This window comes from Anolis carolinensis, chromosome 3 (genome assembly GCF_035594765.1).
Source record: "Anolis carolinensis isolate JA03-04 chromosome 3, rAnoCar3.1.pri, whole genome shotgun sequence".
Taxonomy (NCBI): Eukaryota; Metazoa; Chordata; class Lepidosauria; order Squamata; family Dactyloidae; genus Anolis; species Anolis carolinensis.
Genome location: NC_085843.1, coordinates 72820827 through 72841047, shown reverse-complemented (window position 1 = coordinate 72841047; position 20221 = coordinate 72820827). Strand labels below are relative to the sequence as shown.

The 20221-nt window shown below is 39.7% G+C and overlaps 1 protein-coding gene across 1 annotated transcript in view; it reads left to right on the top strand.

Moving 5' to 3' along the window:
- The window catches only part of adamts5 (ADAM metallopeptidase with thrombospondin type 1 motif 5), a 74949-nt gene that overhangs the window by 43450 nt on the left and 11278 nt on the right, over nt 1-20221 (top strand). Inside the window, exons 3-4 of the mRNA XM_003219046.4 lie at nt 5919-6086; nt 16493-16776. Of these exons, the coding sequence (XP_003219094.1) occupies nt 5919-6086; nt 16493-16776 (452 nt within the window). The remainder of the gene's footprint in view (nt 1-5918; nt 6087-16492; nt 16777-20221) is intronic.

The following is a 20221-nucleotide window of genomic DNA, read 5'->3' as shown; positions in this document are numbered from 1 at the left end:
GAGGGGAGTGCACACGGGGTGCCACAAACCACCCCGCACAATTTCCCTTTCGCTGGCAATTACTGGCACAACGGCACAGCCCGAAATGGCCGTATGAAGAGGTTATTGGACTGCTGTCCATATTTTTGTGCTATTTTGATTAGGTCATAGGCTGACAGTATGTATTTTTATGCCCAGCAGCATGGAGCAGGGGTAGAAAGGAAGCTGCCTTCTAGCAGTTGTTGGACTAATTCCCAGCACTCATCATTGACTATGGTGGATATTGCTGATAGGATCTAAAGCAGGGGTTCTCAAACTGGGGTTCCCAAATGTTTTTGGCCTTCAGCTACCAGAAATCCTAACAGCTGGTGAACTGGCTGGGATTTCTGGGATTTGTAGGCCAAAAACATCTGGGGACCCCAGGTTAAGAACCACTGATCTAAAGTCTCTTGAAATCTCTAAAGGGCTACATTTTTCTATTCTGCTATAAATGTTTTGAGGGATACACCCTATAACAGAAATGATCCTTTGCTGTGTAGCTTTCACCAAATGCTTTCCAAATAAAGGAATTCCTGTATGTATCCCAGTAATCAAGTTACTGCATAGACCTGAGTGTCAAGAGGATCACATGTTAGTTGCTGAATTAATTTAAAAAGTAATCTCACTCCCTCCTACCTAAATTATTCTATATGGAAATCATGGCAAAGGCCATGGCCACACTGGAAAACAGATACTTCATGCAAACTGTGATTTTTCTGAATAAACATATCACAAGTACTGTAGCTTTCTTATTACTAAGAACTTACTGGGACTGTGGACCTATCTACACTGCCATTATAATGCAGATTGAACTGGATTATATGGCAATTTATACTCAGGGCCCTTCCTGCAGGCCCCTCCGGTAAATTTGGAGGGCTAAATGGGGGGTTGGACGACATTCCAGATAAATCTTTGTTTGGCCCAGAATGTCATCTAGCCACCCCACCCAGAGAAGCTCAGGATTTGGCTTGGGGGACTAGAACTCAAGAGGAAGTGGGTTGTTTTAACCCACTTCCTCTTGGGTTTTAGTGTAATGTAGCAAGTCCGTCATATAATTTGGTTCAATGCAATTCACTGACCACATAATGTGGTTCAAAGTACATTGGAGCTGTTGCAATAGGGGGGTTATCCGCTGATGTTGGGGCAGCGGCGTGTGTCCCAAAACGCTTGCTGAATTGATTTATCAATCCCAGCCTATTTAGCCACACCCCTGTAGCCAGAAATAAGGAAAAAATTCCATGAGATGTAGGTGTTCTTGAATGCTCAGTACCTATCAGGGAAATTAAACATTCCTTGGGTTAAAAATCATGTTTTAGTGTGTCATTTCTTTTCATACTTGCATAAAATTATCACTTACATTTTCTTGAACTCTAAATAAGGAGGAATTAGTAGAGCAGTTATTCACTGTTTCCATCATTTAAATAGTGGAGGATATAAGGAAGAACTAGCTACTTTTTAAATGGAATGCACTGGAGAAAGTTGACATTTCCTCTGATCTGCTTTTTTAAAACCACTTTAAACATTACTGCAGTATAAACATTAGCTCACTGGTAAAATTATATGTCATTTTCACTTAGCCATAAATATCAATACTAAAAAGGTATCATTAAATGTGTGTGTGTGTTTTTTTAAAAAAAAATGCATAGAATTATTGAAGGGACTCACTGTGGTATAGTGGTCTGAGTGTTGGACTAGAATTCCAGAAGATTGGGGTTTGAATCCCCATTCAACCATGGAAACCCTCTTGGAAATTCACACACACACCCTTTGCCTTAGAAGAAAGTAATGGCAGATTGCCCTGAGTAAATCTTGTAAAGAAGATCCAAGGAAAGGGTTACCATAAGTCAGAATCAACTTGAGGACACATAATAACAAAAACAAATGGAATTACAGAGTTGAAAAACCTCAAGATAATTTAGGCCCCCATTGAGTAGATGTAAGAAATCCAGTGTTATATCATTACTGATGTGTGTATGCATCCCATAGTTTGGGGAAATGTTTGTAGATGTTATATCCGATCCACTGTTCCAGATCTAAAGTTTTACAATTGAATCATCCTCAGTAGGTGTAAGACAAATGCAAAATATCATTATCAAGTTTTCCAAGATTTTTAAATTAGCAAGTAAAACTATGTAATGTAAAGCGGCAAGGAATCTAGTGGCTTCTTTAGTCTGATTTATTTTAATTCCAAGCCAGAGACGTCTATTGTCTCATTGAAAGAAATAAACACAAATAAAACTGCAAACTAAGAGTGGAATAAATCCTTAACATATTGTTTTGATTTAGCTAATGGAAAATCAACAAGAACTTAGCAGTCTCTGTAAATATAACACACATACTCCAAATGTTGTTCATTTATAAGTCACTGCCCTGCTAGCTGCTGACTGTGTAATCTTACATTCCTGTTTTTCTTTACAATCTTGTATCATTGCTAGACATCAAAGAAATATTTTCAAAGAACAAAACCATAAAATTCAAAGCTGTATTGCATGAATGCACTGTATTTAAGCAGATTGTTTCATTTTAATTAGTGCTGAACTGAAATGTGCAACACATTCCTTTTTTGCTGTAAAAGAAAAGAAAAGAAAAGAAAATAGAAATAGGAACTAGATTTCTTGGGGAGTAAAGAGAAGTTCAGGACACCTGAATCTCTGATAGAAGGAAGCATCCCATCTGGGTTCTTGCTACCATCAAGAAGGTCACGCCATGTGTGGTAGCTCCAAAGGCTATGTTACTGGATCCTCCTATGCTGATCTTAAGTCCTTCTTTGGGGCTTAAGAAAAAGTAATCTCCTAGGTACTTAGTTCCTGTGTTATATTGAAATTGATACTGTAGTGTTATCACCTTGAATTAGACCTCTGTAGCTTACTTTCACTATTTTAGAACAGGTGGAATTTAGTAACTTCTTATTGTCCTTGTCAGCATTAGGGCAACATAATGCTGCCCTATCTGCAATGTTCTGGTGATCTCAAAGGAAGTATATTGCAGTAGTCTGATTAAAAGTTATCATCTGATTGACCAGCTGTATCTGACATTACGCAAAACTTGACACCAATGCTCTCCTGTTACAGATTTGAATTGACTGAATATAGTCAGACTATATACTTTCTCTGCTGAGGAGTTACATAGCCTGAAACAGGCCATCAGCTTAATTCATGGATGACCTAGGGACTAAACTTGATCTAAATTTGGCACCTGAATGCACCAGCACCGCTTTTTAATTTCCTCTGCATCTACATTCTGGAATTAATGCTTACATTGCCATGGATCAATGATGTGGAATCCTGGGAATTGCAGTTTTACAAGGTATTTAGCCTTCTGTGCTGAAAAGTGGTGCTCCCTCCCCATATTATAAACTTCAGGATTCTGTAGCACTGAGCCAAGGTATTTAAAGTGGTGTCAAACTACATTATTTTCATAGAGTATATGCTCCCTTATTGGAAAAGACAAATCTTCTTTAGAACTTCCAGTCCAGAGAGTCTTTACGTACCAAGATTTAATTTCAGAGAATATGTCCTCATCCACGCTTTTTGCCTCCAGTGCTTACAAAACAGTTTTCACAATATGCAGAAAAGCATTTTGACTGTAGCATAGCAGTAGTAAACTTGCAAATCAAGGGTTGTTGCCCATTCTTTTCGTAAAATAGGATCAGGAAAATTGCTGCCCAAAAACAACAGGCATCCTCCAGGGCTTTCTGACTACTTTTCAGATTTGACTGGGTTCACTCTCCCCTTCCCAGTTTTGGAAGAATCACCCATAAATTGTCAAAAACAACTTCTGGAAGCCATCATGGAGTTGGTGTGCTGTGTTAGGATCTGGAGATTAGGTTTATTGTTCTTTTGATCTTGTTTAATGTAGTGTATATTTTCTTTTATTGTGTTGTTAAATGTGCTATGATTTGTGGTTCTATTATATTTTGTTATATTGTATTGTTCTGGGCATGGCCCATGTAAGCCGCCCCGAGTCCCCGTTGGGGAGATGGTGGCGGGGTATAAATAAAGTTTATTATTATTATTATTATTATTATTATTATTATTATTATTATTTCAAATCCCTGCTCAGCCACGGAAACCCACTGGGTAACACTGGGCAAGATTAGCTCAGAAGAAGGTTACAGCTGAACAATTTTTGTCAAGAAAATAGATTCACCTGAAAATCTCCAAAAGTTGGAAATGACTTGAAGGCACATTACTACTACTACTCCTGGAAAAGTTATTGATGCCTTACCCTGAAATCAGAGAAAATGTTCCTCATTGTAAACTATCTGTTTTTTTTTTGAAAGCTCATCGCCTGATGCAGGTGGAAATGTAATCTACTGGGGTGTGCAGGAATGAAAACCACTCTTATACTACCCTTCAGAGTTCCATAGAGGAAGCATTAACAAAGGAAAGTGAGTGCTCGCTTCGGCAGCACATATACTAAAACTGGAACAATACAAAGGAAAATGAGCTGTTTAGCTTGCTCAATGCAGATACTAGGAACAATAATCATATTCATAGCTTTGACTTTAGTGCTGAATTGAGAGTGGGAATATAGTTTTATTTGGATAGCACTAAAAAGACATGTGTAACATATGATTGGACTTGTCAGAAAAAACTCACTGCAACTTGCCAATGAATACGATATGACATCAGTACCACAAATTTCAGTGATGTGTTGAGTGTAGCCTGGCCAGATTTCCTTTGAAACACCTAATATCTCCTGGTGCCTCCTGTTTCATAACTTTGAGACATTTTCTGAGATAACATCAGATATGGAGACAGAAAAGTGAGTGTCATCTTCATGTTTCCTAAAGACATCCTTTGTTTTGGGTTGGTCTTTCAAAAGTGCTTGGCACTGACAGAGGGAAAAGATGTTACAAAGCCCTCTGTGTTAGGCATACATGGACCTACAACAATTTGAAAACCTTTATGTTCTGGCACGTGTGCATAGGTCCTTCTGTAACCAGTGTAACTGTAAAGATTTGTTGGGAATACCTCTAGATCTCAGAAGCCATGTTTCACATATACGAAGACAGCACAGTATATCTCAGTATAAGGAAAATATCTGCCAACTGAGTTACACTCTGCAAGCACTATCCTTTTCCATACACTCAATACCATCATAGAAATATATTAAAAAGAGTTAATATGCACACCTATTGCCGCAAGATGCATCATTGTGCTTCTGCAACATACACAACTGCACTCCCACCCCCGTCAACTGGATACATCTGTTCCAAAATGTCCATGAAAAATCACTTTACCTGTGTGGTGCAACTTATGATAGCCAGTGTATCCCACTCTTTGCATCAAAGTGAGAGAACAGTCATGTTAAGAAGTTTTGGGCATAACAAATTAAGGACTGCACAAATTATGGCACACATATATCTCCCTTCGAAACATAAGAGGGGCATGCAGAATACTGATGTCATCCAGCCCCATTTCCCCCCAATTGCTTTATATAGAAATGTGTTGATCTTGGGGGAGGTGTGTCTGTCCCAGAATCCTCAGGGGGCAGTACAGTGTTCCAGAAAACTGTTATAATGGAAAAATAAATCTGAAAGTTATATTTTTGGAAAAAAAGTGTTAGATATGTAATGATGTTAGATAAATAGATGGGTAGTTATAAAATTTATAAGGCAGTTATACAGCTTCTAAACTTCCAGAAGAAATAATTACTCATTTTGCCTAAAAAAAATAGCTTTGGGCTAGAGGACAAAGTCTGTGAGCCTGGGCCTAGGTGTACACTGTGCCCATTTTTAACAATGTTTATTTTAAGTGTTGTAAGCATACTGGAGTCCCAGATTGGGATGAAGATTGAAATAGGTGTGGAAACAATCAGATTTGGGAAGAGACCTTAGTCTTTGAATGTATGCTTAAAGCAGTAAAATATTATCCTTTACTGTTTCCTTCTTCTAGGGCATCTCCTTGGACTTTCCCATGACGATTCCAAATTCTGCGAAGAGAACTTTGGTTCCATGGAAGACAAGAGACTTATGTCTTCCATTTTAACAAGCATTGATGCTTCCAAACCATGGTCCAAATGCACATCAGCAACAATAACAGAATTTCTGGATGATGGCCATGGTATGTATGGGTATCGTAGCATTGAATCTCTTTCTGAATTATGTGTATTTCTTGATTATTTAAAAACAAGTTTAATGTTTTGTTTTTAAAGAGAAAATTGATGTTATTCTAATAAGAGCTGAAGATACTTTGAGTTGTTTTTTTTTCTACTGGCTATGATAATTATGGGAACTATCTTGTTATTTGACTCCCAGTGTGTTAAATGCAACACTGTTATGCCCTTAATACTTTGTGACTACTATCTAGTCAGAGATAAGACAAACAACATAAATTGAGTTTGGGCTGGAGGAAAGAGTCTGTGTGGGAAGGCCTGGGAATACACTGTGCCCAACCCATTACATATGTTAAATAACACTGAAGACAAAATAGTACCCTGCGGAGCCAATGCTGTAAATAAGAATGGAACCTTCATAAACCTCCCCCTTACACATAGTAGTAAATAATGATAGAAGCATCAACAGATTATGAGTAAGTCAAAAAGATGTTTTAGATTATAATTGAATTCATTGGAGTAACAATCCTGTGAGTTATGCCACTATGTCTAGAATCTTGTTGATCACATATATCAGCTTTACCTTTACTCCAACAGTTTCACTTTTTCGGATGTTACACAAGGACTGTATTCTTATTATGGTTGCAGCAGTGATATTTTGTCAGCATACCCATTTTACGTAGAATAGCACACCCCCCAGTGTACCTTGTCCAAAGTCTTGTCAACTGTTGCATGTTGTGACTGTGCAGTTGATATGATGTGATTTACATGGACTGGTTGCACAGTGGTATAATCCAATTTTACAGGCAGTGTTCCACATAGTTATTTTAGCTATGCTTGTACACCACACAACCCCCCTATTAGAACTTTGCCTCTTATCACCACCTGACTAGTGAAGAAGTGAAAGTGAGTTAACCATAGCTATGCAGCACATTATATGCTGAAGTGAAAGTTTCAATCCAGGACTGTCTAATTAGATGAATAGATGGCTTCAAATCACTATCATTTAATTTATGTCACAAATATTAGTATTTTAATATTCTGTGTTGACTTCTCCTGAAAAATGCTCTTGATTTTCATTGTGTTGCTAAAGCACCAGCTGCTCTTAAACAGCCATTTCAAATTCCAGAATGGTGAGATAAAAATGACCTAACTGAACGAATAGATCCAGTTGGTATGGCAACTGAAATGCTTATGGGTGAAAAACATATTGTATGCATGCTGAACTTGTAAAATGCAACATTTTGTGGGATAGTTTTCAGCATTGTATGTCAGACTGATGTGCAAAAATAATTCTCTCAAACTTCCTGCTTACTTATTAAGCAGTTAATGAACAGCTATGGTTGTCTTTTCCCATTCTACATCTATGTTGTTTCAGTTTTAAGTTAAACATACTACACTACACATACTACTACATACTAAAACTAAGACCCCTTCCACACTGCCACTATATGCCAGGATCTGAGCCCAGATTATCTTCTTATGCAAGATTATCTGTCAGTGAAGACTCATATAATCCAGTTTAAAGCAGAAAATCTGGGATCAGATCCTAGGATATATGGCAGTATAGAAGGGGGCTAAGTTATACCATTTGGAAAGCAATAAGCTGGCTATAAAATCTTTTCTTTATTTGATTTATATCTTGTGTACAGGCAGTCCCCGAGTTACAAATATTCGACTTACAAATGATTCATAGTTAAGAATGGGGGTGAGAAAAGAGCAAGTTAGAGAAATCTTGCCCTAGGAAGAAAAATTCACTCCTGAAAGAGTTAATGGGGAAAAGGGGTCTCCACTGAAGCTTTAGCACCAATCTTTGTTTCCATCAAAAGCCACATTTTTCAAAATCCAATTATCACAGGAACAGGAAGTACAGTGAAATCTTCTGAACTGGGGCACAGACACCACAGGGATGTTAACTATTTCCTATGCTAGCCAAAGGTTACATTATATATGTGTGTGTGTGTGTGTGTGTGTGTGTATCTCTTACACACATATTTGGCTGGAGTTACATTTAAAAGTGTACTTGTTCTGATTTACAAACAAATTCAAATTAAGAACAAATCTACGCAAACTATTTTCTTAGTAACTTGGGGACTGCCTGTATATGCACACACACACACACACAAAAGGAAAACACAAAAGAAGTTCACATATAAAAACACAAAATACAGTCTAAAACACATAAATAATGAAAGCACAGATCCTGTGAAAAGCTTCTTATGCAGAAACTAATTGGTTGCCAAAAACCCTGCCAGAATAAAAAGACATTGCCTCTTAGCAAAACAGGAAAGGGGGTTTATATTTATAATGTTAGTGTGGTTCCAAAATATAGCCACCAAGAGGAACTGGTGATGATATGACAGTCTCACTATGCTGCTATAATTTAAGAATGAAACAAGCACTAGGCCAGTATAATTAGAATGGCATAAGACAAAGAAATCAGCAGATGTGAGAGAACATTAGGAAATAATCAGAGGACTAGACAGCTTTTAGGCTAAATTCAAACATTTTATCCATGTTCAATTCTGGCATCAAGGCACACACTAAAAGAAGACTTACAAAAAATACACTACTGTAAGTGTCAATCCCTATTGACACAGTTGTTTATTTTGCTGTAAAACTTACTTTGGTGTGTCCTTTGATGCTAGTCAAGGGATTGGCCTACAATGCCATTTCCCCATGTCAGCTAATAAAGGGACTTAGTGGGAAGTCAGGACAGCTTTGTCCCCATGGTCATCTTGCCTTTGTTGGAGAATTATGCAGGAACAGATCATTGTCTATTGAAAGCTTATAAACTCTAAGAAGGGAGTAAGATTTCGGATTGTGAAGATATCCTTCCATCTCTACAATCAGGAGCCCTCAAGGGGGTGATTGGGTGATAGGGAACTGAGTAAAAAGATATTCATCTGGTGCACAAACATCACAAGGCTTGGAATGAGGAGAAGATTTATAGGTTGGGTCTTGGAAAATTATGAAAGCCCCATCACATGTGTCTTCTTTTTGCTGTTAAGTGTGTGTTGTAACATGTAATTCTTCAGTTCTAGTCTTGCCTTTTCATCCCTCTCCCATACTTATATATTTATAAGAGGACATTTGCAGTCTCATCACAAAGGGCAGATTTCAACGGCATTCACTGGCTCTGTCCTACATCACCTACGGAGCCCATCGGCTCCCATCAAATGATGCCAGGACAGCTCTGTGGGTGATGTAGGGCAGCGCCAGTGCATGCCACCACTGTGGCAACATGGGAGACTCCCCGTGTTACCATAAGAAGCCATGGGGAGAAGCTGGAGATCAGCACTCCCCCCCCCCATGGAATCAGCTGAAACAGGAACCGGGTGATGTGGGGCATCGGTGCTGATTTCCCCACAGCCCCTGACAATATGGGGTGATTCCGGCAGTTGTGTGACAAGCTTGTTAGACCAGAGTCTTATTGGTGACCCTACATTGGAAGGGTTGTATAGAAAGCTTTCCAGTCTTTTGACGCCCACTAAATTTCCATAACTGAGCAAGGATTTGAAATAAAGTCTAAGGCCACATCTACATTGCCATATAATGCAGTTTCATAATGTAGTTTAACTGCAATGAATTGCATTATGTTGTGGACTACTCTTCTGCTTCTGAGGAGGAGGAAGAACAGGAGGTTGAAGAGGTAGCACTTGGAGATTTGGGGCCAAGTGTTGAGGAAGGAGAAGAGGAGAACATACTACAAATCCCTACATTTTTAGAGCGGTGAAGGGCAAAAGAAGAAAGAAGAAAGTGAGCTAGAATCACAGCAAAAATGCTGAGCAATCAGACCTTGCCCTAGAAACATCTGTGCTAGGAGCTAAGGGCTATAAATTAGCAGCAAAGCCAGTCATCAGTGCTGGCTGCAACTGACTTACTTGGTTTGTTTGTGTTCCAATTTCCATGCTACAGATCCAGAGCTGGCTTTGCAAAAGACTTCTTGCAACAGACTCTTGTTCTTGTATATTTTAAGACTTTTTTTTGCCAAAGACTCTTGCTCCTGTCTGCTGTGAAGACTTGTGCAAAAGACTTTTGTTTCATGTCTGCTGTAGGACCTTGCATTGCTTTTGAACTTTATCTTCTGTTTCCTTTACTGCCATTTGCATTATTATTATTTTGCTGAAGTAAAAGTTTTTTTGTTACCTTTGCTGGTGTTGTAAGGCTGTTTCTAGAGCAAAACAGGACACATTATATGAGTCTACACTGCCATATAATGCAGTTCAATGTAGTTAAACTGCATTATGAGACTGCATTATATGGCAGTGCAGACGGAGCCATAGTCCAGTGCTCAAATTGGGTCTCCTCTATCCCAATGTTGTCTAGACAAAAATTGCAAGGTGTAGCTAAGGCCTATTAGCTTGAAATCCCCCCCCCTTCCCTCCAAATGGTCATGAAAATAGCAACCGCCTCTTCAGTTTAATTCAGGTTTAAATGTTCTCCTGTATAGTGCTTATAATATGAAAAGATATATTGGTGTGCCATATAGTTCAAGCAAAAAAACACTTGCTTTGGCAATATGGCTGTAGCAAGAGGCAGGCTTCCACACCTGTTCCTGAAGAAGCTCTGTAGACTATAATCTTGAGCAATTCTGTTTGCAGTTAGAAGGGTGTTTATCACACACAGCCCTTATGATTATTTGTGGCCACCAGCTGTCTTCTGGACAGCTCTACCAACCTTTACATAGGCCACCTTCAGCATTTTTCCGTCTGCAGGTATAGCAAATGCCAAATTGCAAAATAGCTGATTTATTTTTCTGTTTATTGTTAGAATAAGCAATGTGGTGAATAAATGTTGAGGGTCACTTGCTAAGCTACCAAAAATACCATTTTACCCATTAATTGCAACTGAACAGCAATAAGAAAACGTGTGTATAATGTATAAATGTGTTTGTCCAGAAGCGGGGACAAGTTGTTTTTGGAAAAAATAAGTCAGGTCTCATATTTATTCTTTACTTAATAGAGACCTAGTGTGAAATTGAACATTTTGCACTCCATATGCATTTGCACTGAGAATTTGCATGTACATGCCTAGCTCTAGAAGGGGAACAGCAGACACTTCTCTAGACAAATGAAATAAGGATTTTTAAAATGTTTGTTGTGCTCCATTATAATATGTTGGCATGGGGAAGATGAAGCATCCAATCAAAAAAAAAAAAGTCCCGAGTTTGTCATATTTGCCACAGTACACACAGATGGCAATACTTAGCACCTTTTCTAACCACTGGAAGCTACACTTTATGTAAAACTATGTAAAAGTCAGGTGTCTTCCACCTTCTTGCCAGATGTTTCTTGTGTGTATTCAGGCATGCTTTTGTTTTTATCTTCTCTCTGATAGAAGAAATTCTTTATAGGGCAGAGACCTGAGGTTGGTTTTTAATCACATGTCCCAGTATTTTGGGGGAATACCTACATAAGTGACATTTTCAGGACTGTTGCCTCAATTATGGCCTCCTTATATGACTATTTGGAGATATATGCATGAGTCATAACACAATTACCAGTGTTGATCCATATTATCTTTTGCAACCAAAATAAGACATGCAATAACTACTAGGTACTTACTGGGTTGCTGTGAGTTTTCCAGACTGAATGGCCATGTTCCAGAGGCACTCTCCCCTGATGTTTCACTCACATCTATGGCAGGCATCCTCAGAGGTTGTGAGGCCTGTTGGAAACTAGGCAAGTGAAGTCTATATATCTCTGGAATGCCTAGGATGGGAGAAAGAACTTTTGTCTGTTTGAAGCAAGTGTGAATGTTGCAACTGGTCACCTTGATTAGCATTGAACAGCTAATCAGGCCAGCTAACACCTCCCAACAAAGGATTCCCCCAGACAGGAAACAGCCAGCCTTTGAGTCACCCTGGAAATTCCACAGATATATAAAGAGATTGATCTCACATGTGTGGTTAGAGTGCTATCCTGTAGTCAGAGCAGGTCCAAGGTAATTTTCAAGTATAGGCGAACAGAAATTTTGGCACCCCCCCCCCCAAAACCAGTCACTGAAAAATAAAAGCATTGGATAAGCGAAAATGTTGGATAATAAGGAGGGGTTAAGGAAATGCCTAAATAAAGAACAACACTCAGGGGAAATCCAGACAGGAAGAAATCAGGGACAACTAACACCTCCCAAAAAAAGATTCTCCCAGGCAAGCAGAAGCCAGGCCTTGAAGTCACAGGGCCATTTAATGTTAATCAAGGTGATTAATTACAATTTTCACACCTGCCTCCCAACAGACAAGAGCTCTTTCTCCCACCCTGGACATTATTCCACAGACAAATAAACCCCACTTGCCTTGCTTCCAACAGACAGCTTCCAGATGGCCCACCCGGCCCACTGGAAAGGCCAACGGGGGATCCAGAAGGCCCACCCGGCCCACCGGAAAGGCCAACGGGGGATCCAGAAGGCCCGCCCGGCCCACTAGAAGGGCTGACGCAGGCTCCGGAACCCACGTCGGCCATTCCGGTGGGCCGGGCGGCCTGAAGAAGACCCGAAGAAGGCCTGCAAGGTCCGAAGAAGGAGGCGGGGGTGGCGCCATCCTCCCGGGGGCCTCACTGCACCCCCAGAATGATTGCGCCACCAGCGACCGCTTAAATGGCCTTGCCAGTAGTCCACACTTCTCCCCGTTCTATTGAAATTATTTTTAACAGTGGGACATTCTGAATGTCAGCTTCATCATGAAGTGCTCACACAATGATTTTCCCTCACTTGAGGTCCAAATGACAATATGGCATTGCATTGGTTAATGGAGTGTCATCCATGAGCTTGCATTGCAAGAATTAGATTTGCTTTGTGTTTATGGCAGTTTCAAATCTCCCTTGCCAATTTTTTGCCCCACTTGCAAGACTTAAATCTTTTTCTACTGTCACCTGCTCCTGCCAAACTATGGGACAACGGAATTGAAAACTTAACATGTTCATTGTGTGATAGGTGTTGTTTGTTATGTGAGGATTCATGCAACAAATCTGTGGGGAAAATCTGGAGTTCATTAAGCTACATGATGCTTTATAGTTGCACTATATTCTGCTCATTTTTTCTGGCAACCTGCATATGTTGTGTTAGAGCGTGGTTTGGATGGTATCATAATGATGTTATGACTGCCAATGCAGCTTGATTGTGTCCTAAACTGTATAGTCAATATGTGTAAGTGCAAGTGGTAGCTGACCAGAGAGCTTCTCAGAGTGTTATATTTCTGTGCTCTGTCATTTGTTTCTAGAACAACACAGAATCAAAACTGTGTTACACTACTGTTAATCTCAGTCCACTTTTCAGGTGCTTACAGACAGCCGCATAATCTGGGACAAATAAGTGGGGCAAAAAATCGCAGTCCCTGGCAGCAAGTCCAAACATGGAGCTGTCTGTCCCAGTAAATGCTCCCCAGCATTCTGACATGCTAGTTTGTCATGGATTTTAGAAATCCACAAGATGGACAGGAGACATCTGGGAGAAGCTTACTTTTGTTCTTAATTTACTCTCTGAGATGTGCTTGACCTAATAAGCACTGATGCAGATATCGTAATATGCACAAGCAGATATCTTGACATTATCTCTCCTCACCCTCCTGCTACTGTTACTTTTCCCCTCATGAACCCCATTTCCCTTTGGGGTCACTTACTTCCCATGCTGGTACCCATTTCATAAATTCAAGCTCTGTTCAATTTCAAAAACATCAGAACAAAGGAATGATTGCAGATTGTTATCGTGGGAATTACTTTCCAATTGTGCTTCTATTTAGCCACTTGGGTGACCAAGGCTCCATTTTTTACAGCCCTCATCAGCTATTTCAGGATTTTAAAATATGGACATGTGCTGGAGCAGTCCACACCAGTGTATAGGAACAAAATCACGTGTTTTACTTTAATGCAGGGATGTACAGTCATACAAATAAGCACATTTTCCAGCCAAAATCAGATTTTGAGCACACCTTTTTAACATGTGTTTTTCAGCCATTAATATGATTCAGTGTGCATTTTTGGCAAACATTATTTAGCAACCCTCTCACCCCTTTTTATCCCAGTTCCGTTCACATTTTAGGGCCTGTGTAGAAAGGCCCCTACATTACCATATAAAATCTAAATTAGCTGCTTTGAACTGGATTATATGGTAGTATAGATTTGTATCATCCATTTCACAACAATGTGGATTATCTGATTTGATAATCTGGATTATATGGCAGTGTAGAAGAAAAGGGTCTTAATGGCATCCTGGCATAGTGACTCATGGAAACTCTGTATAAACATATCTATATGCAAATGTTATTGCTGTGCTCACACAAGCCATTTTGTATCCATACATTGCTCATACCCCAAAATGTAGTAATGGGCAAGAAAGATAAAGTTTTCTTTTCAGGCCAAATAGCAGGGAGACAGTACTGCAGTGAAACATATAATGGGAAGAAATCAAGAAATATCTGATGGGTAAAATGTGCTCAGGGCTGTCAGAGAACAGATAAATGGGAACACACGTCTTAAGTAGAGAAATAAATGATGAAAAAAGTGTTTACTACATTTAAATTATGAGGGAGAAAGCAAATAATCACAGTAGGTGAAAGGAGTCATCGCTAATTTTCATTTAAAAGGTACGTCTTGAAATCTGGCAACTTGGACTCCATTTCTGTCACATTTTCAAAAGTAATGAAGTTTGGAAGAAATGTATGTCGTCTTTGCTTTCATGCATGATCAAATGGTAGTTGAGTGTTTACAGAGGGAGACTGGTAGTGGTAGTCTATTTTGGCCCAAGAGAAATGAAGTTTCACTAAACCACAAGCACCCACACAAGGTTTGTATAAGATATTCAGTCTTATAATGGTATAAACAAAACAAAAATGAGTTCAGGTTGGTTATAATCTTGAAATTTTGCACAGGAGTAATTTACTTATATTGTGGTTGGGGGATTCTGTTTCTTTTCTCAAGACTGTGAGTACTATTGTTTGTGTAGCCCAAATGGGACCATGTAGGGAGAAAATGAAGGTTTGAATAGGGTTGGATGGACCTTGAGATATGCAGAAGTCACTAAAACAAACTAACAAACAAAAAACCTTTTATGAACAAAGTTTTTGAGGGAAAATGCTTCTACTCTTTGAAACAAAATAAAACACCCCACTGAGAACTAAACATGTTCCATGGCCACAGAATGTAAGGAAGTGCAAATGAGGGTGGCAGATGAAACTGAATTGCTAAAGTCTGAGAAGTACTACTCCACATTGTAACAAGGTAAATCCTTTGGCTTTTTTCTTCAAGAAAGGGGGCACTAGGTCAGTGCTTAACATCACAGTTAGCAGCATTTTGCTTCCTGCCATTTTCTTCACATCTCTAAAAGACACAGAATGTTTACTCTTGAGCCTTGTGGCTTTCTTTGCTTTCCAGGTGTGCCCAGGGAACAGTTGCCATCAATGTTGCCTTTCCTCTGCTGATTCCTTTTTGTTTTGATTAAGAGATTCCTTCTGCCCCCAACTCCGTTCTGAAATGGTTCTGTTGGCTATAGCTCTATGCCATGCTTTCTCTGGCTCTCGTTAATACGGTTTACCTTTTCAAAAGTGGTCTGCCTCAAAAAGTTCAAATGACAGTTTTGTTTATGTGGAAATATCTCTAGGCTCCTTTGATAATTATGGAAGACCCCAATCACAGAGTGTCTTCATGGACATGGAAAAGAAAAAGAGTTAGTTCTACATCCTTCTTTGAAGATGACACTCCAAATCAGAACACCCATTATGTAGATAGCAATGCAAAAACATATACTATAGCTCTGATTTACAGTTCTACTTTCTTCATTGAAACTAGAATGATCAAAGATCTAGAAATCATGCCCTATGAGGAGCAGCTTAAAGCGCTGGATATGTTTAGCCTGCAGAAGAGATGGTTGAGAGAAGATATGATAGCAATGTTTAAATATTTGAAAAGATGTCATAAGGAAGAGGGATCAGGGTTGTTTTCTGATGCCCCGGAAACGAGGACTCAGAGCAATGGGTTCAAATTACAGGAAAGGAGATTCTACCTGAACATTAGGAAGAACTTCCTGACCGTAAAAGCTATTCAGCAGTGTCTCAGATTGTGATGGAATCTCCTTCCTTGGAGGCTTTTAAATAGAGGTTGTATGGCCATCTGTCAGGGGTACTTTGTGCTTTTCCTACATGTCAGGGGTTGGACTAGATGATCCATGTATTTTCCAACTCTATGATTTTGTGACTTCCAAAATAAGATCATGAATTTGCAGTCTATAAAATAAAGTGTACTCTATTGTAAAAGCAAAAATGTGTAACCATTAGTTACACCGGGGTTATCTTAACTAAAATGCAACTGAAGAGTGAATAGTTGTGGAATGAGATTGTGGTCACTTTATCTAGTTTGGATGCCTGGGGGTATTGTATGCAACATTGGGGATGTAAATTATAAACTTGGTTGTGTGCTTTCAGGTAACTGTTTACTGGATCAGCCACGAAAGCAGATCTTGGGCCCCGAGGAACTTCCAGGACAAACATATGATGCCATTCGTCAATGCAAACTGGCATTCGGATCTGAATACACAGTGTGTCCTGGAATGGACGTGTGCTCTCGTCTGTGGTGTGCAGTTGTTCGCCAAGGTCAGATGGTGTGTTTGACCAAAAAACTCCCTGCAGTGGAGGGGACACCCTGTGGAAAAGGAAGAATCTGCCTTCAGGGAAAATGTGTTGACAAAACAAAGAAAAAATATTATTCGGTATGTTGCTACTTTAACATTCAAATAATAAGAATCAAACAGGCTCTAATCATGCTGGGGGTCTGTCTTCAATGGGCATAGATGTTTGCCCTCCAACCCTCCGAAATAACGAGACAAGACAAGTAAACTTGGGTTTAAAACTGGGCAACTTTATTGATAGTTACCTATTTAACTTTAATTTGGAACTAGGGCCAAAAATCCTTAGCCATCTAAGAATTTGGTAAGGCATAAGCCAATATCAGTGGTCATACCCGACCATCCATTAAGACTGAATTTAGGGCGAAACACCAGGTCCCCAGTCTATCTAAACCTGGATGACCTAAAGGGGAATGTTTTGGAGAGTTTTGCCTCCGAAACAAATGAGGTCAAAGTCTCCCATTCCAAGGCCATAATCGTTCACCCTCGCCGGGGCTGTACAAACCCTAAGCGAGGATTCACGCCTCTGGCCAACACCAAAACAGAGGTGCCTTGTGGTGCACACCAAAATAAGAGATTCCCCTAAGCATTCCGCTGACCACCTAATTAAATGACCACACCTCCCAATTTACCACTCCACACAGTATAGGGTAGGCAAAAAAAAAAAACCCTCCCAGAACATGGGAGGGAAAAAATTCCTACCCGGCCCATCTAAGCGACCACACTACTGCTATACTGTTAGCGGTGGGCGGGTGGGTCGAAGCTCCAAAAGTGAGTGAACCAAAAGGCAGGCAGCTTCCTAGAAGCTCCGCCCCCTTCCAGAAGTCTCTCCTTCGTTGGGAGGGGGCAAATCCACTTCCCTCCCCCAGCTGCGCGGGTGGGGGGAAGTTTATTTTCTATGATTTCCACTTTTCTTCAAAGTGCTTCCATGACACTTAATTGTCATGGCTCCATCCTATGGAAATGTGGTATATACAAATTGGCATTCTTCCAGATTGGTCTAAAGAAGCATGAACTCTTGCAATGTCCTCAGGCTTTGTCAGGTATTACTTCCATGTCCACTCATTCCATTCCTTTTCTGGCCTGTTTGCAGTAATTTCTTGGATCTGCATTAGGGTTCTTAGAAATATTTTTAACAGAGTGTGGTTTAATAAGGTGATCTCATAATATAAAAGGTAAATGTAGTCCTCTGTTATAGTCCAAAGATGGATTATAATTTTGAAAAAAGGAGGTAAAAAGATGAAGAGGAGCCTTTTTATCTCTACCTGATCTCAAAATGAAAAGAATCCTAATTGCATATGGGGATAAAACATTGTAACCAGTGCTGGAAATTGTCAAAAAGTAGTCCATGACAGAAGAAACATAATTGAATATTTTAAAAAATATCAAGAACTGCAGCAACAAATACCATAACCTCCAGTAATCTCCTGATACTTGAATGCTTGAAAGGGTCTTTGGTGGAGTACAGTCAACCCTGCATATACATAGATGATTGTTCCAGCGGCCCCTGTGGCTACCATAGTATGTGGATGCTCAAATCATGTATATAAAATATAAATAAAATGGTCAACAAACAAGGTACAAACCAGATCACATATCAGTGAGCTGTAAATGACCTGCCAATCAGGTCACACGGGTAGTGTGAAGCCAGTGGAGAAGAAGCTAGGACCAGACCACCACATTCCCTGCTCTCCCTTAGCAATGCAACTGCTTCACTCTCCAGCAGTAAAGAGCAAGCAGAAGTGGAGGTCAGATCCACAGTTGGCTGGATTTGTGGATATGGAACCTATGGATACGGAGGACCAATTGTACTTACAATTTTGTGCCTAAAGCTGTACTGTAGGTTTGGGGAAGGGTGAACTAGAATTCTCTAACTGTTAATTTTAAGTCCTTCACCAAGCTTCAAGTCTCAAGATTCTGTCAGATACAGCCATACCAGATAAAGTTACTAATTGTTCAGTGTGGATAGTAGAAATGTGCACGAAAATTTTTCCTTCATTTCCTTCATGCTATCATTCCGTTTTGACCGTTTGTCTACACAAAATGAATGATGACATTTTCATAGGAAACAAGAGGTGACACAAAAATTAAAGCCACACAGTCATCGTGCTTGCTTTCATTTTCCTTTCATTTCTGGACTGTAACAATAAGCAGGTACTGACAGAGGGCTGATTTCCCATTACAGCTGATGTGTACCAATGGGTGTTAATAATAATATTAATATAAATAACGATACTTATTCTGGGAGCCTAAGATGAGTCTGAGAGAGGAGTGTCTCCCCATGACATCTGATGTGTGCCAATGGGTGTTAATTTTATACACACACACACACACACACACACATGTGTGTGTGTGTGTGTATACCTACTCTGGTAATCTAAGCTGAGTCTGGGAGCGGAGTGCCTCCCCATGACAGCTGATTTGTGCCAATGGGTGTTAATAATGATTATATATAATAACAATAGCTACTCTGAGAATCTGAGCTGAGTCTGGGAGAGTCATGCTTCCCCATGACAGCTAATGTGTGTCAATGAGTGATAATAATAATAATAATAATAATAATAATAATAATAATAACAACAACAACAACAACAACAACAACAACACCACTCTGGGGAAGAACCAAATGTTTTAAAAGTTGGTGGGCTAAAAGGGATTGAAATGCCCTCTCTGTGTGGTGATTTTCACCTCTCTAGGCCAAAAACCAAGAGCGGGGGTGAACCTCAGAAGCTCTCCCATTGCCACCAATGGCATGAAAATTTTCGTGTTTTTCATCAGCCCGACGAAAATTCGTATCGTATAGGCGGCCCATTTTTGTTAGCAGGAACCAAATCTGAAAATGAGGTGACATGAATGAAATTACACAAAATGAACAGCAATCCCATACAAAAGCACAACACTAGTGGATAGGATACAGTTAATAAGGAAACTCTTTCTTGTGCACTTCAAAGATTGAAATTCTTTCAAGATTTTAACTGCTACTGTACACATATTCTACTGGTTCTATAGCATTTTCCAAAACTGTGCAAATATTTTTAGTTCTCGTTTTGTTTGGTAGAACAGAAGAAAACCTACAGAAAGAGAGATACTAAGAGTTACAGTTCAAGATTAACTTTTCCAAATTGTTCAGACATGCAGAATAACAACAAAAAAGGCTTTTTTGCTTACGTTGGTAGAAAAAAGGAAGAACAAGGAGGCAGGCAATAGGGAACTGCGAGGAGAAGATGGGGTGATGGTGACAAGGGACAGGGAAAAGGCAGAACTACTTAATGCTTTCTTTGCCTCGGTCTTCTCACAAAAAGAAAGCCATCTTCAACCTCAGCAACATGGAATGGATGAAGGATTAGGGGAATTCAACCCCAAATAGGGAAACAAGTTGTCCAGGAACACCTGGCCTCTCTAAACGAATCCAAGTCCCCAGGGCCAGATCAGCTACATCCAAGAGTATTGAAGGAACTAGCTGAGGTTATTTCAGAACCACTGGTAATTATCTTTGAGAGTTCTTGGAGAAGAGAAGTTCCAGCAGATT